The sequence below is a fragment of the Patagioenas fasciata genome, chromosome 17, assembly GCF_037038585.1.
Source record: "Patagioenas fasciata isolate bPatFas1 chromosome 17, bPatFas1.hap1, whole genome shotgun sequence".
In the NCBI taxonomy this organism is placed as follows: domain Eukaryota; kingdom Metazoa; phylum Chordata; class Aves; order Columbiformes; family Columbidae; genus Patagioenas; species Patagioenas fasciata.
The window spans coordinates 9,424,247-9,448,138 of record NC_092536.1 but is presented as its reverse complement, the minus strand read 5'-3'; the positions used below and the strand labels follow the sequence as shown (position 1 = coordinate 9,448,138).

The 23,892-nt window shown below is 43.0% G+C and overlaps 1 protein-coding gene across 2 annotated transcripts in view; it reads left to right on the top strand.

Moving 5' to 3' along the window:
* Positions 1 to 23,892, top strand: part of BCR (BCR activator of RhoGEF and GTPase) — a 95,307-nt gene continuing 71,415 nt past the window's right edge. The window contains exon 1 of one of the 2 annotated variants that reach the window (XM_065851198.2): positions 1 to 2,167. In XM_065851198.2, coding sequence (XP_065707270.1) covers positions 655 to 2,167 — 1,513 coding nt within the window. In that variant the 5' untranslated portion in view covers positions 1 to 654. Of the gene's footprint in view, positions 2,168 to 22,540; positions 22,630 to 23,892 lie in introns of those variants that run through there. The other variant, XM_071816160.1, reaches the window with a different exon arrangement.

Sequence of the window (23,892 nt, the reverse complement as noted above, 5' to 3'; positions counted from 1 at the left end):
GGGCTCCGGCGGGGCCGCGGGGCGCTCGGGCAGCCGGGGGTAGCGGCGGGACTGGCCGCGGGACGCGCCGCCGCCTCGCTGCTCTGTGCCGAGGCTCTGGAGAGCGTGTGCGCCCGGCCGACAGCACAATAGCCGGGAGGAGGAGACAGGGAGAGGGGCAGGGGGAGAGGAGAGAGAGAGAGAAAGAGAAAGCACAACACGGGGGCTGGCGAGCGGAGGACTCCTGAGCGTGGCTGCACTGAGGACCGTGCCTGGGACGGCACCGACAGGAGGTGGGTGGGTGGGTGGGGGCGATATTTACCTTCTCTCCCCCGCCCCGAGCCTGCTCCTTTGTCCACCCACTTTTAAGTGCTTTGAGATCGCCGGGGTGGGAGCACTGTTGTTCGCTAGCAAAATATCAGTCATGCCGGGGAGACAGTAGCGAGTGTACGGGGGGCTGGGGCCGGCAAAACCTGAAGGAGACGGGGAGGAGAGATTGTTCCGAGGATTGCTGTTTGCCTCCCAGTTTCCCTGCATGGACCGTGAAAGAGACGCGTTGAGTTGACCCTGCCGGAGCTGTGTCTGATTCTACATGTGAGATCCGGTTGGTTTGTTCTCTCCACCTATCTCTCTCCAGCCTCCTTCCCGTATTCTCCACTTACTCCTGTATGCAAAATGGTGGACCCTGTGGGGTTTGTGGAGGCTTGGAAAGCACAGTTTGCAGACTCTGAGCCTCCTAAAATGGAGCTGAAATCTGTGGGAGACATTGAACAGGAGCTGGAGATGTGCAAAGCATCTATCCGGAGACTGGAGATGGAGGTCAACAAGGAAAGGTTCCGCATGATTTACTTGCAGACTCTTCTGGCAAAGGAGAAAAAAAGCTATGATAGACAGAGATGGGGTTTTAAACGTGTTTCTCAGTTGCCTGAAGGGGGTGCAGAGCAGCAGAACCAAGACCTGCATCATCCCCAGTCTGCTGACCAAGACGAATATGAAAAAACCAAGTCACACCATGGGGAGGAAAAGTTCAAACCCCGGATACCCTCTCTGCGGAAGCTGTCTACCCAGAGTGATGGGTCAGACCTGTCGCCTTTGGATAGCCCCCATCATGGAGAAGGAGAACAGGACAGGTGTAAGTACTATGGTGACGAGAAACTGAAGAGAGTCGTAGAAGATATGGAGAGTCGCTGTGATACAGATGGATCTCCTTCAAAACACAGATCATCTTCTACTCGCAGGCTAGTGGGATCTGCTGAGAAGGAGGGATCATTTGAACCGATTTCTAAGGAGAGAGGCAACAGCACCAGTGTGGCAGCCCTAAGGTCCAATTTTGAGAGGATTAAAAAGGTTAATTCACATTCTTCTGGAGATAATAAGGATGTTGTTGAAAAGCCCTTTTATGTCAACATGGAGTATCATCATGAGAAGGGTCTGGTAAAGGTCAATGATAAAGAAGTTTCCGATAAAATAAGCTCCCTTGGTAGCCAAGCCATGCAAATGGAACGCAAAAAGTCTTTGCACTCCCTTCCTTCTAACATGGTACCCAGCCTCAGTGAGTTCCAGAGGCCTGCTTACAGAGGAAGGTCCTCAGAGAGCAGCTTTGGCTATGATGGAGAATATGAGGATGCTGAACTGAACCCCAGGTTTCTCAAAGATAACTTGATTAATGCCAACGGCAGCAACCGCTCACCTTGGCAGCCCATGGACTTTCAACCCTATCAAAGTATCTATGTTGGTGGAATGATGGAAGGAGAAGGGAAAGGACCTATCCTCCGAAATCAGGGCACAACTGAGCAGGAAAAACATCTCACATGGCCCAGGAGATCTTATTCCCCCAGGAGTTTTGAAGATATTGGAGGAGGATATACTCCTGATTGCAGCTCTAATGAGAACCTTACCTCCAGTGAGGAAGACTTCTCTTCAGGGCAGTCCAGCCATGTCTCCCCCAGCCCCACCACTTACCGCATGTATCGGGATAAAAGCCGTTCTCCCTCCCAGAACTCTCAGCAGTCCTTTGACAGCAGCAGTCCACCCACCCCCCAGTCTCAAAAACGGCACAGGCAGCAGCAGGTCATTGTGTCTGAGGCTACTATTGTGGGTGTACGAAAAACAGGACAGATCTGGCCAAGTGATGGAGATTTGCCTTCTGGGAGATGTCACCAGGACAGCTGCTTCCATGGGGATACAGGTGTGTACTAGCTTTTTGTTTAGTCTTTTAAATATATAGAGCAGGAAACAGCATCATGGAAATGAATGGGAGAGGTTTTCTAGGTGACCCTGGGTGAACTGCTCTAAGGGGGCAACTGTTTAATATGAGATGTCTATGTTTATTTTGTAGTTTTCCTGGTTTAGGAAGGTCCTGCAGAAGTATACATCAGACTGCATTTTAGGAATACAGATTTGATTCCCAGAACTACCAGAAGGGTTGATCCAGGATTCTCTTGAGAGGATCAACAGAGTCCTGTGTTAATCAGTTCTTAAAGTTTCAGTGTGAACACTGAGGTAAAAGGGGGCCAGAACTGTTCAGTAATCACCACTAGATTGTTCCCTCCCTCATGTTCTTGTGCTGAGGAGTAGTTAAACTCTGCTGGTAGTAAGCCAACATGCTACAACCTGAGCATTTTGCTGGAGCTTTACCAATAATGATGCTGCTCCTACAATCTTGTTTTTTCCTGTCTGTGTTAATTGGAGTGCTAGTTTCTCGTTCTGTCTCGTGTCATCCTTCAATTAGAACTGATTGGAGGTGATGATTGTACAACCCTGTTCTTCAAGCTTTCTGCTGTCAATAAGTGAAGGAAGAACTTGGAATATCAGGAAGCCCAGAGGGAGAACTGTTAATTTAATTTCAGCGGAATCAAAATTTTTGTCTGGGGAGAATGGGCAATGTTTGAACCCGTTCTTGTGTAACTCACTCAGGCATTCAGGTGTGTCTGGAATGGCAGTGGATTTATAGTTGGTGGAAGAGGCAAACGGTGTACTATGTCGATTCAGAAGAATGTACTGAATGTATGTGGACATCTGAATCTATTTGGCAAGGCATAGAATGTAAATAGTATCTTGTGCTAACACCAGTAGTCTTCTATGCAGTAAATGAAAAACAATCAAATCCAGGAATGAAAAACAAGCAGTATGATTGTTTTGCTAGACTTTGGTCTTTCTAGATCTGTGAATTATCCTGTGGATTTTCTTTGCTTCTTTGAATCTATCATTTTTAATAAAGCGTTAATGTCATCTTTGTCAATGTGAGCGAATTGTTGAAGTAGCAGGTGAATTGCGAGGCCTATCAGAGGTGTCACTTTCTCAGGTTGTAGGAGTTCAGTGTATTTCTTCTCAGAAGAGTAACTTTGCTGGAAGGAGATGCCTGCTTTTCCTTGCCCTGCTGATTATTTTTTTTGCCAGCAATACTTCGGGGAGCAACAATAGAGGGAGAACTCTTCCCTGCCCCCCCCGCCATCCTGACATCCCATTGTTGTGCTATTGGAAGGCTGTATGGTTGTAATGGATGTTCACTGTACATGAAGCCTCAGTGCCCTGTCCTTGCAGGGACTTCTTCCTGATCAGATTGTATATACAGTCTTGTTTTCTATCTGGGACTGCTGCATTCTTGTTCGGTTTTATGCATATGTTTGTGTCTTAAGGGTAGTACTTGCAATGCAGGGGAGAGGCTGGATCTTGTGCTGGTTTAAACTGAGCTGCAGCCATCTGTCTCTGCTCTTGTTTACTGATGCTCTTTAGATGACTGGGAAGCCTCCTGGCACTTGCAATTTTTGCAGAAGAAAACAAAGGGGCAAAAATAACAAAGGTTGATAAAGCTTGAGGATAAATTCAGCTTTCAGAAAGGCAATAGATAATTTTTACTTCAAATAATTTAGCTGGGATACAGTGATTTAAAAAAAAAAAAAAAAAGGCTGGTGAAAAGTTGGAGCAGTTACAATCCCCGATTGCACTGGAAAGCTTTGTGTCTTGTTCTTAAGGATGGCCACACAATTGCAGGCAGGGACAGAATGTAACTGATCCACCTTCTGCTTTCCTCTGCATAGGGGGTAATATGGCAAGCTTAGCAGGAACCTTCACCAGATGGCTAATCATTACTGTCTTGCACATTAGCTGGTGGCAACTTTTTACTTAACCAAAAAGGCTTATGCCTTCAGGAGGATTGTGTTTCTGATCAACTCCTACTGAGCATAATTTTATATAAATTTTCTTTCTTTCCTGATTAGGAAGAATTTTCATCTGAAACCAGTTGGCAGAACCTCTTTTTCATAAAACAAACAAAAGGCATGAGAGATCACTCTGTGATTAGCTGGCTGGCTACCATTCCCAACTATCATGCTCTGATGTGGACTGTGCCACCACGTGTTACGAAAGCAGTTCACAGATCCAGCCAGCTTTTCCTGCACCTGTGGTTCACTCACTGGTTCTGCCAGGCTTCCCTGAAGTTTTGTTTGAACAGAGAGCGCAAGTTTGAATCACAGCAGGTTCTGGCCAGCCTTAATGTTAATTAGCATCAAGCGGGATTTGTTCAATAGTGTTTGGCTTCTTTGTATGTTCAGATTTTTGTATGCTTGCTGGCTTTGCTTTTCATGACTCTGTCCATAACAATGCTGATTGTGGTGTGGACAGGTGCAGTGTGAACTTTCTGCCATCCCAGTGCATCTTGAGTTTGGCCAGCGGACACGTGCTGTTTTGTCCAAATTCCTTCTCGAGTTCACAGGCGAGTGATAATTTTCTACTTTTGTATTCCAAAAAAAGGACTAGAAGGAGGTCACCTAACTCAAGTGAATGGGCTCCAAGCCAAAATTTCAATCTGGGTTCTTGGAGATGGGTTATCAAAACCCTTAAATCAGTCCAAGGTAGCAGGCTTCCAGTTTTTTCCAAGGAGCAGAATGAGAGCTTCAGGGCTGAGATTTGGTAATAGTTGTACTTTCTATTAAATGTACTTAATGGACCCTGGGCAAAGATATTTATGTTAGGATGAATTATGCATCACTGATTTCCTGTAGTGGGAACAGAAAGAAACTGTAGCCTCTACTAAGTGTGGAAATGCTGAATATCCCTTTCTGAAGAGCATGGGGCATTCTCTATGTATTTAGTGAGTTTGAGGTAGACAGAGGAAAGAGTGCTGGAATTTACCTATGCTTGTAAACTGCAAGACTCAAAATTCCTGCTATCTCAGCTGAGCAGGATGCCATTTTAAAGCACGTACTTACTTATAGCTGTGGATTCTTCATTTTGTGTATGCCTTAAATGCCTGACCAGATAGGCAAGCATCTGAATTACCTGCTTTTAAGGTAATTCTTCATACTACTTAATTTTAAAACCCCAAGAAAACATGTAATACATTGTCGTGGAAGTACATTGTTCTGTACCAGTTTCTGAAAGGGTCTGTTCCTGAGTTACTCGCGTGTTCTGAGATCTTGGACAAGTTTCTTAATTCTGCACTTTTCCCACCCACTATTGTATTCTGTGGATTTTACAAGATGTAGTCAGAAAAGTGCTTTGCAATGTTTCAGCAGTACAAAACGACTCATGAGGGAACATGCCAGTGCCGTTGCTGCTGTTCAGAAACACAACTTTCCTTTGAGCAACTGAGGTGGGTTTCAGTCCACTGTGTAGTGATTCTTCCTTCTGAGGATCTGAAATGTAGGAACTTTCATAATATGCAGCTCACTTGTTAATTTTAAGGGCTGCTGGCCAGAGGTCTCACTGTCAGTCTATGTCTTACCTTGGGTCAGGAATGAGGTTTGCCTTTTCTCTGACACTTGTTTAGTTCATTTTGCAAATACTTTTAAAACATGTTTTAATCCTTTGCTGTGATGATCAGTGGATTTCCTAGGAGCACTGATGACAAGATGCTGTTTAAATACCCCCCTCTTTGCTTTCCAGAGATTTAGTGGCTTTTGAGATTATCAAGCTGCTTGTGCTACCACTCCCCTCTTCTTAGTCTGGGGGATTGAAGAGCTCCCTCTTTTTCTCTGCTAGATTTCTCTTTCCCTCTAGTTCAGTTTAGTGGAATCTATGGAGCTTCTGCTTTATGTCCCTAATGACTATAGTGGACTCTGCAGCCTTGTTTCTTCGTTTGGCTTTTTACTTTCTTCCACAAACAGTTGCCAACCTTTACCTCAGGCCTACCGTTAGTAGTGGCATGCAGATACATTTTATTTTTGCTTTTCTTAGGTTCACCATAGATCATGGAGTTTCTCCCACCCCAGCATTCAGGTGGTTCTGCAATCACAAAGCACCTGCCTTTGAAATGAGAGTGTAAACCAACCCAGATAGTAGCTGCCTGATACTGGGAAGCTGTAGAGTGCTGATGTCATCTGATCTTTCTGTGTGAAGCTCATTTTTGTGGTCCATGACAGAGATATTGAAGTGGGACTCGCTTTCGTGTGGAGTAAGCAGAGAGAGAGCTATGACTTCTGCGAGTAATAGGTTAGGTAGAAAGCTGCTGTCATCCCTGCATAATTACCAACAATTTAAAAGTGATCTGTCTGGCAGTAGGGATGAGCCTGCTTTGTGCAGCTGCCATGGCTGTGTGAGGGCCTTCGAAGCAGGCAGTGACCTGTGGCTGGGCAGGTGAAGTATGATAGCAGTGCACACTTACAGTTTGGGAATGGTGTAGGAACTCACGTCTAGGACCAAGCTGCAACAGAGCCATATGGATATCCATGCAGCATCTGTATTTGGATGACCACAGACTAGGATGCTGTTCTGTATGCCAAAACAATTGCAGCTAGGTGATTTCAGCATGGTGATTTCACAGAGCCAGGGGCTAGAGTCCCAAAGCATTGCCGTGAATGCCACAGAAGATGCTAATGCCTTTCATTTGAGCAGGAAATGTGTAGGCAAGTGGAACCACAATATTAAGTCTGTGGCTCAGTGAACTGTTTCTATGGTCCTTGCTGGCTCTGTTCAAAGTACTGAAAAAGCACTGGTTTATGGCCAAAGCAGCTGAACTGACGTGTATGAACTGTGCATCCATTCTGCTTCACAGTTGTCAGTCTCTGTCTGAATGCTTTTAGAGGAAAAACACAGAGAGGTTGTTGTTTTGTACAAAATTCTGGTCTTGCCCTGAGAAGTGGCAGAGAGAGTTAGGAGCATCATGGGCTTACCGCCTGCTCCAGTGCACTACCTCCTCTCAGATGGAGGCTTCTTTCTAGGTGGCTGAAGGGAAAAGAAGAGAAAGGAGGAGTAGAAGAACCTGATGTCTTGGTACTTTTTTGCACTGGATGCCTTTTCTGGATTAAAAATCTTTTCAGCTGTTTTTCCCTTTCAGAACCAAAGGTGAGCAAGGGAGCAAAGAGGTCAGGATGGGGATGAGCATGGTAGAACTGTTTAGGGTTTGGAACTAATGAAGGAATTGTGCTGGTACAGTGAAACTAATTACTGTGTGGAGAAATAAGCAAACACGGGGAGAAGATGGGTCTGTCTTTTGATGGTACAAGCTGACCATGGCTTATGAAGTGATTTGCTTGTGCATGTAGGTGATGGACTATTAAGCAGCAAAATACATTGAGGAATGAGGTGTTTTGGCCTACTCTGTTTTCTCATCTCTGGCAAAACAGTTGCACACGTGTGTGGTTTTAACCTTGAAGATTTTCAGTGTTTAGTATAAGTGTACATGATCCTACATACTGACTTCGAGAGGTACAAAACTGGAACATTTTACTTTTGATTCTTGCAGTTATGCTCTCTGAGGCTAACATGGAGACAGAGAAAACTAGGTGTCTACTAATGTGCAGAATTAATTTCTGTACCACCTCTCCTAAGTGCTTCAATTTGTCTAATATCTCTGGTTTGGATATTTGTATAAACTGCTAAGGACTGTGTTCAGTCAGTCCTTTATTGACAGTTTGCTTTTCACTGCTGCCAGAAATTTTCACTGAGGTGTGAGCAAAGGTAGTAAAATGAGTTGGGTGGAATGGAGAGAAGGCATCTGAGTAACCAACTTGGGCAGGGGCAGTAAGGTTTAATTAGAAAATTTGCCAGACCTTCAAGTGTGGGTTAGGAAATGCTTATTTGAATACTGGATAGCACACTATAGCTAATGATACTGACTCTTAAAGGAAGCGTTGGGGGAGAGGAGAGTGATTCGTAATCCATGTTGGACTTTGCAGGCTTATCTGAAAGATGGGCCAGGAAAGGAGCCTGTGAAGATCTGGGCCCCAGTAACAGCCTAGAAACGGGTCTCTATCTTTCAGTTCTAGCGTGTTTGGCAGTTCTCTCTCTGATGCCCTCCCTTTCTTCCCAGCCTCTTAGGGATAAACAGTTATTGTGCAGAGGCGAGGGGGACCTGTATTTCAGCCTCAAGGAATTTTGGAGGTCAGTCCATAAAGGTTAATGGGGTGAGACTTGGCAAGCTGTCTGAGGAGAATTGCTCCATTTCAATTACCATAGGGAAGCATATTGCTGTTCATGAAAATCAGACTGTTGATTGGAGGCACAGCTTATCTGGAGCTTGCTTTCCCCCAGAGAAACCAAGACTAGCAGGTTTTTTTGACTGTCTCCTCTTTGATTTGTTCTGCACAGTCAGATAAGCATAGAAAGAACAATAAGGACCTGATCCTGTTCTTTCCCTTGTGAAATGTCATTGACTTTAGTAATCTCTTGCTGGCACATGTAGGAAAAGGAATGGTGTTCTGGTACAGGTTGGGTGGCAATTTTGCTGTATATAGGGACAGACTGCAAGTGACAACAGAAATGCTGGCTTGGATTAGTTTGGGTGAACTGCATGTGAATGCAGTACTTCCAAAACAACAATTTGAGTGTCTTAAGTTACAAAGCAGGTTTTGGCCAGCTCACTGATAACACAGTGGATTACTTTCCTGATCATATCTTAAAATTACATGTGATGTGAAAATAACCATAAACTGTAAGTAAATCTTTGCATGTTGGTCTTTCTTACTGCTGAGGCAATTTTACAAATCCGTAACTTTTCTAAACTTGTTTTGATTTGTAATGTGTGTTTTAAACAGTAAAACTGTCCCACATAGGATCAGCAGGGTGTATTTCTGTCACAAATGTGGCTGTAGTTTGCAAACCTTCCTGTTACTAAAATAACAAAAGCATGTTTCCCTTTTGTCTTCCAGCTGCCAAAATGGTATCTCCCAGACCCTTTCTTAACCAGGTTACGGCTGATGTAGTAATCAGATTACTGCAAATGTAATTGGAATCTCTGTTTCATAGAAAGCTCTACCCAAATGTGGCAGCTGGGGCTGTTAGTTGCTTATGGCTACATGAATACATAAGGAATATATGTGTGTGAATCTACAATGATTGCCCCATAGGAAAAGTGAATTAGTAAAGTTCAGTCTGTTGGTTTACACTACTGAATTGTGCCTTTGGTATTGCAGGTCCTTTGCCTAGTTGTTATCTTTTATTATTTTGTTATTTGTAGTCATGTCACCAATCCTTGTTGCTTCTCGGTTTTTTGTTGTTGTTTGTTTGTTTCTAATTTATTTTGTGGAGGGGGGGAAATTCTTTCCTAGGGAGAGTAAATCCACCACAACCTTCCTTCTTTAAAAACGTATATATATGTATATATGTTTTTAAAATCCTCTTTTGCAGCATCTGCATAGGTTAGGTCTCACTCTGAAGTATCCAGAAGCCCCAAATTACCTTCAGGTCTATGACACTAGGATTGCAACAACTGTGGATCACACAGTATTATCTGAAATCTAAGAAGCCGGTAGTTAGTTAATAGTGAGCAACTTTTGTGTTTGGACTTGGCAGCTCTTCTGTGTTTGTGACCTGTCCTTGATGTGTGGAGAAGTGCACTATGCAGCCTTGGCTCACTATGTTTACTACTTAGGGACTTCAGAATATTCTATGCTCAACACTGAAATGCAGCTACTTCTCCGATGGGATGTGTGCCAGCTATTATGTTATCAGAAATTATATACTCCCTTGGCTGCAAAGCTAAGTAACAAGTGCCCATTTTGAACCCACAATATGGGCGAGGCTGGAGCAGGCTCTCATTGTTAGAGTGGTTTAAAAAACCAAACAACCAAACACAACCAAAACCAACAAAAAACACCACCCCCCAAAAAAAACCCACCCCAATGTACACAAAAAAGCAACAAAAATTCCAACAAACCCCTCTGTTACCTAAAGTCACATCTGTGTGTTCTTTTAAAATGGGCCAGCAGCTTCCTAGAATAATCTGTTCTGAAGAAAAATACCTCATTCCCTGGAGCATCAGGCTTCAGACGTGTCTGAGCTGCTCAAAAGTAAATGTGATTGGTTTATTGTCACTAGGGAGGTGTGACATACAAACACAGAGAACTGTATCTGCTGCAGTCTACAATTACACAGCACAGTATGATTTTTGCTCAGGAAGACAGTAATGGCCTGTCAGCCTGGCTGGGCTCAGGGCTTCCCAAAAGAGATTAGATTATGGTGCTTAGTATGAGCCAAGGCACAGAAGAGCATGTTTCTGTGGCTGTTAGCATCCAGCTGCCTCAGTTCATAGCAATATTCATTTTTGCTTCCTGCTAACCTAGTTCTGTTCCTGATTTTATATATATATATATATATATATATATATATATAAACAATTTTTTTTAATAATGGTCAGCACTGACATTACCACATGAAATTTCAGAAAATAATATGCTGAGAAAGTGAGTTGATCACTGTTGGAAGAATTCTGTGTGTTCTGTGTGTTCCCCTGTTGTTGTCCTTCACGTCTTCTGCAGTTTGTCTCCTTTGTTTGAATTCTTCTAGGTGGAATGTTTGAGTGTGGGAGTTCCCTTCCCTGTGTCTTGTATATGTCTTGCTTTACATTCTCCTGAGATAGTCACTGGACCTTTCAGTCTGATAGGGATGAAATCACTGTCATCACTCTAACAAAACATAGTAATGCCTCAATCTGGCAGTGTTCTATCATTGTCTTTGAGGAAATAATGGTATTTGGATGAATGACTTTGCTAGTTGTACTGATTACTTACTTGAATTTGTAGATTAGCCAACAGATAACATCCTGTTGTAAACTACTGTTAAGTTCTCCTATCCAAGCCTGTTTGTGGTGGATACCAAGCCCAGTGCCTAGCTGTGATTAAAGTTGCTTTGTATGGGTGGTGTGCAGCCTGCACATCAGGGACTGCAGTGAAGAGGAGCACATCTTACAGTCTGTTCCTCATTTTACTTTGCTTGTTTTCCTTTAATGAAAAGCTGAGGAGTGAAATCTGAATTGCAGAGAGGAAAAAAATCTGGCAAGCTGCAGCCTTGGGACATGCACCACTTCTCTAGCCTAATATGGATCATCTATAGCTCATGGTATGGGGTAGAGGGGTTTCAGGAAGAGAATGCTTTAGCCAAGTGCAGAGTATTGTCTCAAAGGTGCTCTTGGTTTCCTAACTTGGCTGAACAAGAACTTCTCTGCTCACATAAGCATGCCCCTCAAAGGCCTTCAAGAGCTGCCTTCTAACTATGACAGAAAACTAGTAGACTTAACACAAGCAATATGTTGGGGATAACAATCACCTGAATAGTTGTTCAGGTAAACCTCTTGTTCAGCCTTTTCCCCACTAGTTCTTTCCTAAGGAACTTACCCATAGGAATGAAATATGCTGAGAATGATGTCACCAGTTTGGGTGCTCCATGGTCTGCTGTCGCCCTCGATCCTGGGAGACCTGTGATTGTAATGAGACCAAAAGGCAGATGTTGCTAACAGAACTGCATGATGGGTGTGTATGTGATCAGATGGAGGGGGCTGGTGTGGGAGAAAGGGGATACTCTGTTTAGTCATCCAGTATCTTCGGAAGAGCCAGTGTGTGCTCCCCTCAACAGGGAGCCTGGGAAACACTTGCTATATTTCACTTAGGCAACAGTTCATTTTTTTTCCAGCACAAGGGCCTTTGGCAGACCTGGCTGATGGTCCACATGTTCTTTTCTGATGATAAGGGACCAAGGAATTTCCCTGATTTTCCTTTGGTATTTCAGGTGGAATATTGAGCTACAGACATGGCTACCTTTGTGAATTATCTGTACTGAATGGCAGCAATGAGAGGCTGATTGCAATTTGAGATTGTTTACATGGTCTGGTGGTCTTGTCATTCAGATGAGGGCTGGGTTCTGCTTCATGTGAGTTCAGGAGCTCTTGTATTTTATGAATTTAGATGGGGGCATATTGAAGAAAATTATTTTCCGCTTTCTGTTCCGAAGTTTCTCTTACCTTTTGGAGAACTGTGTTAGCTGTCCATATGCATCTGCCATGTCTCCTGGATGGGTGCTATGGAAACGCTAATACAGTTTGGAAAGCATTTTTACTTTATTTAATAATTCTTTTAGTGCCACTCTGCCATCTTAAGAGGCAAAAAGGCAACAGGAAGTGATAAAATAGTGTTTACATCAAAACATCAGATACGAGTTTTTCAGTTTGGCCAGTCCTCTGAGATAGGACACTGTCAAAATGAATTTTGGTTATGTACAGTTTTTTTAGTATGTGTGGAGAGAAAAATATGTTTATTGTGGTTTTTGAGTATCTGAAGGAACAGAAGAAGATGCCTTCCTGTTGTCTGCAACAAGCTGAAGTTCTGTTACACCATGGGCTGATCTTGGCTGTTTGCATGTGACCCACCTGCCATGTTTGTGTTCAGCAAACATGCCCGAGCCCTGACCTTGACTACCCCAAATTTATTCAGGCTTGAGCACTGACCTATACATAATTTGTTGTGGTCTCACCGTCTGGTCAAACTAAAATACATACTAATGTGATCTAAGCACTGCTTTGTTTTGTGCTCGATACGTAAACGTAATAAAATTCATACCACAGATAAAGGGTTATGCATCTTTCCACAGTTACTGCTTCTCCTCCATTTCAGTACTTGTATGAGATCTCAGTATTTCTACTTAAAGAAAGGAAGGAGGCTTGATTATCCGTTATGTAAATCTGTTCTGAATATATGCGTTCACAAGAAAAATCTTAAGAGGAAGAGTTTTTAACTGAAATCTTTTATTCCATATGTAGGTGTTTCAGGCTGGTTTCAACCTATGTGCAAATATGCACTGTTGCAAGATATAAGCACCCGTATAAAGTTCCACCAGCTGTTCTTCTCATCAATGGGCATTTGCCATGTAGGACGGAGGCACATTGCAAATAGGCTTGTTTCATAGTATTTGATAGTTGGTTGTTTTGTGGTCTTCTAGCTGAATTTTGGTGAGCCCTAGTGTCCTGGAATCCAATCTGATGTGTTTCTCCCAGACCACACTCCTAGCTGGCAAATGCATTAACTTCCTTTATATGTACCTGTTTAGAAATGAGTTTATATCTATATATAACTTCTAAAGGAAAATACTATAAAAAAAATAAAAGAAAAAACAAAACATGACCAAAAAACCTCAGTTCCGTTGCTGGAGGCTTGCCCCTTCACTGATTTCTACAGATCATATACTTTCTTCCACCCCTTCTTTCTTGTGTCTTAATTCTGTGTTTTTATTAGCTTGTTCAGTTTCCCCTCTGAAGAATTAAGTGCAAAATCTGGATTGCATTTGTCTACCTATGGCTGTCACTGGTTCTGCTTGTGTGTTGATCTTTGTTTTTTTTTCAATTTTCCACTTTTTTGTTAATTTGTTTAAAATGTGAAGCAAAGGCTGCCTCGTCTTACAACATGTATTTGTATATGTCTTCCAGTATTTTCATATTATGCCCCTTGAGGCTAAGTCTTGATTTAAATTGTCTTTGGTGATAATGCTTCATGCTGTGGCATGCTGCCCTGTCAGTTGTGCCAAAAACTGTTCATTTGTAGGCTCATGCTGACAACTGGATCAGGGAATTTATTTGTAGGCTTTTTTTTTTTCTTTCTTTCTTTCTTTCCTCCAAGCCAAAACCAAAAATCAGAAAACTCCCCAATCCAAAACACAACCCCCCTCTAACTGTGGATGCCATCCATCCTCCCCACAAATGCTTGTGTTGGAGCAGCAACTGATTAGTTGGTGTTGGAGGGGAGAGAGTATAATGCCATGGTAGACAACGTATGCTTAAACCCCCAGTCTCCTGAGACTCTGAGGTTGTTAATTCAGATAACAATGGGAATATTAATGCTGAGAAGTCATGTTTAACTTCAGCAGTTTCACTTCTGATCAGCCAGCTGCTCTGGGATTTCACAGAGAGGTTTGGGGTATCCTCTTCCCTAGTCAGATGCTTTGTTTTTGCTGCTAGGGTGAGAGGGGAGAAAAGGCAGCCTAAGGGCTTGCTGATGTTTGAAATAGTGTCTGTTTTGTAGACTAAATATAAGAAAAGATATATTTACAGTTAGTATTGTTTGTGAGCCAGACCAGATAAGATCCTAGCCCATGTGACTGATTCGCCTTTCAGTTGCCTATGTAAGTACTTCATGTTTTTAATTAATACATCAGCAAATACATTGACTCTTTATGGCCAGGAGAAAATGGAGAAGATGATGCAATTATTCCTTTTCACTAAGAGTAAAAAAAGTGTCTAACTTTTGCTAAAAGATGGTTTAGGTCATAAATCATCTACATGGATGTCAGGTCAGCACAGTTTTTAGAGAAGAGTGGATCATCTTAAGTAACTTGCATTTGGTTTACAAGAATCTATATGGGAGTGTTCATGGGCTAAGATTTCGTAATATTTGTTATGATGTAATTACTATTACGAGACATCTGCAGTATTACATCTTACAACTGTGTAGTATGTGAATATTTTCCCTTGAGTGTTTTTGGGGGAGTTTCAGAGGTTATTGCTAGGCCTTTTATACTTGTTTGCTTTGAAATATAAAATATCATTGTCCTGGCCTAGTAGTGCAACTAAGACTTGTGTCAAATAGTATGATTTGTCTAAAAAGCTTAGTCTAGAACAAGGGTCAACAGGAGAAAATATAAGTAGCTTAGAGCATTGAAACATTTTTACAGTTTCTCTTCTAAATTTTATTTAGGATGTTTACTTGACTCCCAGATAAGACTTCTATTTTTACCTCCAAGTGCTGCCTTTGCACAGATGTGTGAGCTCTTCTGACTTAGCTCTGAATTCCTGCCTGTATAGCAGCCAGGTGCTGGAATTGTGGCTTCCAGCTCCTTATGCGCTTTCTGTTCCTGCTCAGTCCACGAACATGGAACAAAATGCCCCACCCTGCTGACTCATTGTGCCCGAGCACTCCCTATATTCCTGAAATAGGATTAATATCTGAGGCAGTTTGAACAACTCAACAGACATGGGTCTGGTTGTCTTCTGCCAAACCTCTTTTTAAAAGAGCTGGTTTCTTCTCTTAGGCCCACGAGTCTTGTCTCTGTGCTCTACCAGGCCTCAGCCCCGAGGTGATTTCCTTATCTTATGTTCATTTAAAGGGCTTTTGCAACAAACAAAACTGTTGTAGAAATCAACTAGTATGTAGAATAATTCTTTTAACAGGTTCATTCTGATACTCTGTTGGGTATTTAAGTGGATTTAACTGCATCGTTTAATATGTCCTTGAAGATGGTTCAAAATGAAACCTGCTGCTGTCAAATTCTGTCGTATCTCTGTACGCATACCAAGTGTGCCTGGGAGATGTCAGGCAGTGCCGTAGGCAGCAGGGAGGGGCTGCTATTTATAGGGGAAACCTAGGAGTAGCAAAGCACTTATGCTGTTTAACCATCATGCTGTCTACAACTTGGTCTCTCAGATAATACTCAGAAGTCTAGTTGCTCTGCAAGGGTTCGGAAGAAGCTGTTTCCCTGCTACAAGGGCAAACTCATGTTCTTCTGCTTGTTCTTCTCCACTTTAAACAGTTTGCAGTTGTCTAGGGGCTCACCCCAGCGGCAGCTGTGCTACTGTATGTATCCCTTTAGGTTGTTTTGCTTTGGGATCAAAGGACTGTGTGAAGGCAAATGCCAATTACTAATTCTTGGCTTTAAAAATACACAAAGTGACACATTTTTTCCCTTTGATTGAAGTAAACAGCAGTCTGCTGCTTGTCGTCAGCGTTCTGTGCAGCCCTGTTGTAATGTCTCAAGTTTTGTATTCCTGCAAACGAGTGTATCCTGCAAAGGGCCATATTTAGCAGTGAAATAGTCAGCAAAATGCCTGGAAAAGAATGTTACAACCTTGAGCACAGCCCTTTGGAATGTAGCAGGTTCCTGATAAGGCAAAAATTGGGTGGGTGAATGTTTTTCAGAGAAATAGGCCTGTAGAAAGGAGTAATGTTTAAGTTGTTGGGAGTCCTGTCTTTAAAAAATCTTGGGGTTTGTTTTAAGTATAGTGAAATATAGTTTTAATTATAGTTAAGTCTGTGGGGAACTTGGGAGTAGAGTCAGTTATTTACTTTTAAAAGGATAACTTGTCATTCTCACATTACAAGGTACTGTTTTGAAGGTTCCTTAAAAAAATGTATATAAGGATCCTATATGTGTCTCAGGAGGCAGGAGAAGAAAACTCAGTCTAAGATTTTCTGCACAAAAGAGGAAGGATGCGCGCTATTAAAACTGGATTTTTCTTTCCAAATCTCTTGCACTGTTTTAATGGTATGGGCTTATCTACTGCTGGGATCTGCAGGTGTTTCAGAAACATGGATAAGTTAAACTATCAATAGCCCGTTCATCCAGGGAAACTGAGGCTCTGAGAATCCCAAATAAAGTGTCCAAGATCGTCTACAGATAACAGCTCTGGGATCTTAACCCTAAACTTTTGTTCTCAGTTCTAGACCTTAACCTCTAAGACAGTCTCTACTACATATGACTCCTCTGTGAAGTGAGTTGGTGACATTGATGCTAAATAAGGTTTATCCTGGCTCATCTCTGTCTGTGGTGGTTAGACAGGTATGGTTTAGCCTCTGTTTTCACCATTTCTGATAGAGCCTAAAGGGAAAAGTTAGTTAAATCCATATAACCATCTTGGCTTTCCATTATTACTGCCTTTTTGTTGGCTTATTCCACAGTTACTTGAATGATAAAGAACAATATTGGTGACCACAGCTTCTGTTATGTAACCAACCAAACAGCTATTTTTTAATTACTAATGCATGTAAGTGGACTGAAACTATAGTGTCTCATTACCTGACTCCTTACTAGGAAGCTCTTCTGTCTTTGTTTCTCTCTCCAAATGTTTCTATGACATTTAGCACACTAGAATCCAGGATTTTGACTTTTGTTCCCTTACTACAGTGCAAGCGACAGTCTTTTGCCCAGAACTGTTGTTAATTGAATGATACTTTGTAATACAGAAGTTATGTGGCAGGAGAACATTTCAAGGAAGTCCAGTCTATTCTCTCCCTCAGTTTGCTTAAGAAATCAACCCAGCCTCTAGCTGGCAACAACAAAGGAGACAGGAATTAAAAAATAATAAAATAAAATCCAGTTTCCTGGATTGACTTCTAGACTAACTGGCTTTTCTTATTTACACTTCTCCAAAGCCAGATCTGAATGTTGGGATTTTATGGAGGGGTGGGTTGATGTTTGGTTTGGATTTTTCTTCTTTACTGGTGTGTTTGGTTTTTAGCTGCTTGGAAAAGGCGCATTTACAGTAAAGGTCATTTGTGTTTCAGACTGACTCACTAATCAGTAAGTTCCTACCAGAACAGAACTCCCCCTAAATTTTAAAGCCTTCCAGGTAGGTCTCATTAACATTGTGTTGTAAGATTGGTAAGAGAGGCTGGTGTAGTTACTGAGCAAAGGAATGCAACTGTATTGTGACTGTGGTGTACTAGCAAAGCCTGGAAACTTCCAGTATTTTCCTTGCAGCAGCTTTGCCCAGGCATTCACTGTGTGGTGGTCTGTTTATACTCCTTGTACCTTTTTTTGTTTGTTTTTCTAATATTAGTATTTCCAAAGCTCCTTTACTGAGACCTGTGCTTGTGCAAAGTTCTCTTAAGGAGAACCTTAAAGTCTGAAGTTGCTAATGCTCTGAATCAGCAGTTTCCTAAACCAGTCTTTGTGGCGAGTCTGTTTACACTAGTATTAAGGAATACAGTTGTAGGAAACAGAGTTACCCGGCCCTCAGGGAATGTAGCATCGGAGTGGAACAGCACCTACACAGCTCTCTTGACGCTCTTGTGGGTAACCCTGTGCTGTTAAGCCCTCCTGTGTATGCACCAGCCATTCCTCAGCACAGGCCTTTAATCATCAGAGTGCACTCTGCACAGGCATCGGTGTGATAGACCCCCACAGTGCCACAGTTTGTTGGAGAGGACTAGACTCCTATTTTGAGCTACTGTTGGTAGGATTCCTGCCCTTCCTAATGCAGTGGAAGGGAGCACTTGATTTCTGCACTGGGAAATTGCTTTTATCTTCAGAGTTATTCTCCCTTTAGTCCAGCTGCACAATCTGAGCTGTCAGATATTGAGCCTTGTCTGTCTCCTGATCCTTTGCTATGATGTTAGTTGCTCTTTTCTTGACCACTGAGATATGTTCATTTTTGCAGTCCCATAAAGTTAAGATTACTTCTGCCCTGTGCCTGGGACCAGAAATGTATCTTCCTCAGCAGCAGCTGCAATCATCTCAGATGCTGACTGCTGACTTCCCTCTTTGGTGACAGATTATTGTTTTAATTATTTTTTTGTGTGCTGATGTTTTTCTCCCTTCTCAGTGCCTTTACCATTCCAGTCTCCTGATCTGTCTGTACATGCCATCCCTGGTTCAGTTTCACATGTGATTATTTTCCTCTTTGGTGTTGATCTCTCTATCCTGAGCATAATTAAGCCCTAATTGCTTTCTGATACCTGGGTAAGAATCCTTTCTGCGTATGATTTGCTGCTGTAAGAACCCACACTTGCTTGTTAAACTAGCTTAGCTACATAATTGAACTATACCCTCAGCTGTCTTCAAAAACAGAATGCATTTTATTTCTGAGTCTTTGTGTCCCTGTCTCAACGTTTTGCTTTTTAGTCTTTCCTCCATCCCCCAGCCATCATCTGCTGCCTGTACAATACATTGTCACCCTTGAGGCAGCGCTGAATGTGACTGGGAGGGAGGATGGTGGGAAGCTTGCAACTGGAGCAGCAGCCTTGGGGAAGCTGTGCATCATGTGAATAGGAGCCTGTGCACTGTTGGTGGGGGCTAATGGACTTCGCCGGGGATGCTTCTAGCTCCACTTATGCTAAAATGGTTATTGTTGCTCATTCATAGATAGTACATGTGCTTGAGAGTCTCAGGTGACTGATGGGAGTCAGGCTGTAGTAAAGAAGAATGTATGAAGGGAGAGCAAATAGCTTGAGATACCTGAAAAGGTGTTAAACCAGTAAAACTGTCCTTTATCTACTCAAAGCCAGTTGTTTTGTTAACCTTTGGTATCCCATGTACGTATTGTCCCCAGGTGTCACTGTACTTCTAGGAGTTGCAGAAGAGTTGCAGTTATGCTGCATCCGAGTTACTCAGTAAGTACAACCTTCATCAGGAAGGTTTGTGAGACTGCTGCCAGGGAATGTACAAGAAAATGCTTAAGGAAAGGGCAGTAGTTCCTGTGGATTGCATGCTTCTAAATTGTTGTCAGGACTCTTTTTTTTTTTTTTTTTTTTTTTCTCCCCCTTTTTGACTTTGTTTTTCTGAAAATTGGGCACCACAGCATAACTAGAAAGAGTATCTGGATTATATTGCTCTGCTTTCATCTCTAAAAACTGCTGTAGCACCATTTCTAGCTACAAGATACAGGCAGGGGTTTTCCAGAACAAGTTGTGTGTGATCCAAAATGGACCAGCCAGGGGGAGGGTACATAGCTGTCACAAACCAGGATGAATACGTTGCCTGTCTGATCCATCCTGCAATGTCTGAGCTGTCAAAGCTGTCAGAGTCTGGGTATATGCTGGAGGATAAGCCATATTTGCATAACATCTTGGAGGGTGTGCGAGAGAGAGGTGAGGTTGAGGGGGGTGAAGAGGTGACATTTAATCCCTTGCTTGCTGAACCGTAAGGGTTTGCTTTGTGTTGGTCGGCTCCCATGTGCTTCCCTCCTACTTTAATGGCTGTGATGAATGACAAATGGAGGCAGAGCAGTGAAAACAGGAAACATAATCCCTCAAAAATAACTGGTGGGAAAGGGAGGGAAGAAACTGTAAATAAAGGAACCCCTGCTTTCATGGGGCAGCCTCACAGAGCAGCTAGTGGCTTGTCAAGGAGAAGGAGCTGCTATTCTCTGAGGTTACCAGGGGGTTGTCGTGAACTCTGGGCAGGGAGAGGAAGGCCTAAATTAGGGGAGCTGTGTCGTCTGTCCCGTGTTGGTTTTGTTGTTTGTTTTGTCTTTGTTTCTTATTTAAAAGAAGGTTTAGAACTTGCCTTGACTACAGTGTGAGTTTTGGATGGGATATAATCTATATTTGCACACTGTTAATAGGCTGCAGAGGCCCTGAACTTGCCTTGACTACAGTGTGAGTTTTGGATGGGATGTCATCTAGATTCACACAGTTTACAGGCTGCAGAGGCCCTCAGTTTTCTCTGGCTGTGAGAAGCAGGCATTGCTTCTGTATTGTCATTCAGTCCTTTGAGAGCAGACAGGGTGGAGGGGAGGTGACTGCATCAGCTGTATCTGCATAGGGAGAGAGCCATTTAGAGCAGTGGGGCTGCTCAGCAGGAGCTGTTTTGCCTCACACTACTTTTCTCACTTTGCTGCCTCTGGGCCCTGCTCATTGATTGCTACTACATAAAAGGGGATGAGAGACTCACAGTTTTGTCGCACATCAGCGGAGTTACGGTTTGCTGGAGAGTGGACAGAAAGAGTTATAAGACACAACGAAAGACTCTCTGCCTGTTGAACGTTTTAGGAGGCATCGTGTTGCTGGGTGGCAAGCTTGAAGGGCCAAGGTTACCATAATACTAGATGAGTAGCTGTTGGAGCAGTGAGGTGTGCTTAACTAGAACTGGTAAAGAAGGTTCTTCTAAAGCATGCTTCAGTCCTGCCCACTTCAGCTCCCGCTGATCATGTTACTGGGGTCAGTTAAACACAATTTGTCTTCTGACAGAACAGAGACCTGTTGCACTGTAACACAAGAAAGCCTGAATTGAATGGGATCCCGTTAGTATGGCACGATACAATGGAAGAAAGTGGGACTGTTGAGGGGGAGTGTGCTTTGCCTCTCTGCACTTCTATCATCTTGTGGAAGGTGATGGTTTCCTTTGTAAATTGGTTTGAGCTTTACTTAACGCAAAGGAAGACCAAATCCATCCAGATGTGGCTGTGGGTGTGTCTGAGCTCCGCCCCACAGCAGCTCTTATTGGGGATGGCCAGCAGCACCACAGAGCTCTTGTGGCTTTGCTTGTTCCACTCACTTTTGGTTTGGACACCTTTCCTGAACCACGCTGGATGTGGCTTTTTTTTTTTTTTCCCAATTTGTATGGATAAAGGACCTCCAGCTGCTCTGTAATATATTCTCTGTTATAGCTAGAGGGAGAAAATAAGTTATACTTTGAGCCTTTTGTTCCAAAGTGAAGCCCGTGTTCGTGGAAGAAGTGGCCTCATGCCTGCAAGCATGAAGTCTGGTGGTTGGTAGTTGTATGGAATGTAACAGTGACTTGAATGCTGCAGAGTATGGGCTTGATAAAGTGATACAAGAAGGGTAGGTGAAAAATTGGATTACTTCCCTGTTTATTTCCCGTTTTCTTATGACTTCTGTTAGTGGAATAAGGATATATAGCAGTGTTTATTTAACTGTAATTAAGTCAGCGTCAGAGAAATTTACCTGTGTATACTTTCAGGGAGTTTCAGCCTATGTCAGCCATTACTTATATGTTTGTAAACAGTGTAAGAGTTTGAGAAACACCATTTGGGTGGCTCTTCAGTTCTGGCCTCTGTGCAGCTCTGCTTCTGTTCTTCTTCAGACTGCTGCTGCTTATGTGTTTGCCCTATCTAACCCCTGTTAATCCAAGAGTTTAGTGCTCAAACTTCTGCTGCCTGCCTCTTAAATTTGCAAGGGTACATGCAGAAAACAGCTGGTAGACCAGCTGACAGCATTAAAAAAAACCAGAAGGTGCCGTCAAAGCTGAGCTGGTGCTAATTAATGGAATTGTGCTGTAAAGTGTGACTTAGATTTAAAATTGCAGGATGGACCAGAGCCTGAGAGGAGTGTGGTATGTCTACATTTGAGTTTCACTGTTTGCTTGAGTTTTAGAGGGGCAGTGATTGTTTAACCAGAGGACCAGAGAGAACGAGAGGAAGGTGCAGATAAATTACAAAAAGGGACCACACATTGTAAATGTCACCTGAACACGTTATATTGATTCTCCTGTTGTCCCTCCCACAATTACTATGCTAGCTTTGCTTACGATTTTCCCTTACATTCTAAGGTCTGAAATTGGAGGACTTGGCTCTGAGGAAAACTGCAGCTTTTCCTGCTGCTTAGATTCACTTGCTGCTGCCACCACCCCCCTAGCTTGCTGCATTTGGTTCCAGCTGGGATCTGCTGAGAGTTTTCACCTGTTCAGCTGCTGCACCCCTTCTGTGGCTTTTTCACTTGCCACTTGTTCTGGTGCATCTGTTGCCTGTGCTATGGAGCTTGTTGCACGCCCCGGGTTGGTATCTGCGTGCTGGCTGTGGGGCAGGACAGAGGTTCTCCGGCAGCATGTCACCGCTCGTGTAGCGCTGGGTGGCACTTCTGGGTTGTTCTAGTCCTTAGTCACCTGGACCTTGCCAAAGGCTGGCTGGTGGAAGCTGTGAGTTACCGTGGCTAACTAAGATGCTTTGTCAGACAGGCTTTTCTCCTCTTCTAATCCTAGAAAGGCTGCAGGAAGGTAAGGCTTCATTTTTCTTATTTTTTAAATTCTCCTGCCTTAGGTGGACTTTAAATTTCCCCAACGTTAAAAATTAGCCCTCAGAATAAATAACTGCAAGCTGAAAGGAAAGGGCGTCAATACATGGGCATCTGTGTGCTTGTCCCAGTGTCTCCCCCATTTTCTTGAGTCCTTTTTTTCCATGCTTGCTGGTGCTCTCCCCTGGGCATGTTAGGGGAGAACACCCTCCTCCCAGCCCCCACAGCTCTCCCCTGCAGCTGCCAAAGGGGAGAGACACAAAAGAGGTCTGTCTGCTCCCTTCTTGGGCACAGCTGATGGCTCAGCAGTGCTTTAGGAGCTTATGCTCTGCTCCAGGTGCTGGGGAGGGAAGGGAGTTGATGGGAGTGAACACCCTGGTGCTGTTTTATTGGAAAATGGGGGGAATTCCTGAATTTTTATCTGCTGCAGTGAGGAGCAACAGGAAGGGTTCCACCTGCAACATGCACATTACGGAGCATTTGTATCTCCAGCCCTTTTCTGCCCAATGTAGCAAGATGGTGTTTCATCTGCCAGCTATGCAGATCTGTTTGTGAGAGAACTGTAGATTGCTTTTTAGAGTACAGGTGCCTTTGTCAAGGTTGTGCAGGTGGGGAGGCTTTTGGGGTCTGGTTTGCTTTTCAGAAGATCTGTGCGTTGTCCCAGTGGTACTCTGTCACTTGTAAATATTCTTCACCTTCAAAGGATTTGTGAAGGTACTTCTGAGCCTTTCATGAGAAACCTACCATAGAAATATATGTATTTTTAATTACGCATTCTGAACAACACCACTGCAAATTCTTCTACACAAGAAACTCTATTTCTTCCAAGACAGAAAATGACTTGGAGGCTGCAAGTTCAGCTTTGATTAACAGCCACTTGGATCAGTTTGGAATCTGTTGTAAATTAAAGTGTACCAGCAAACTTTGTTCTTCCGTTATTTGTGTAGATAGGGAAGGCTGGAGGGTAGTGAAAAGAAGTAGAGAGGAGTATGGAAGAGAGAATACTATTTTTGACTGTGATAGAGATGCCAAGAAGTTCTTTGTGTAAAGGCTGAGGTAAAAGAGCAAATCATCTTTAATAATAGAACGACTTTTTGTCTATAGACGTTGTATTTCCGCACTGCAGAGTGTGCTATCTCCAGTTACACAGGGGTGAACTAAGGATAGCATTAAGCGTCACAGAATTTTCTGCTTGTGTTTTAAGAAGAAAACTGTCACTGTTATTACGAGAGTATAGTTTGGATTT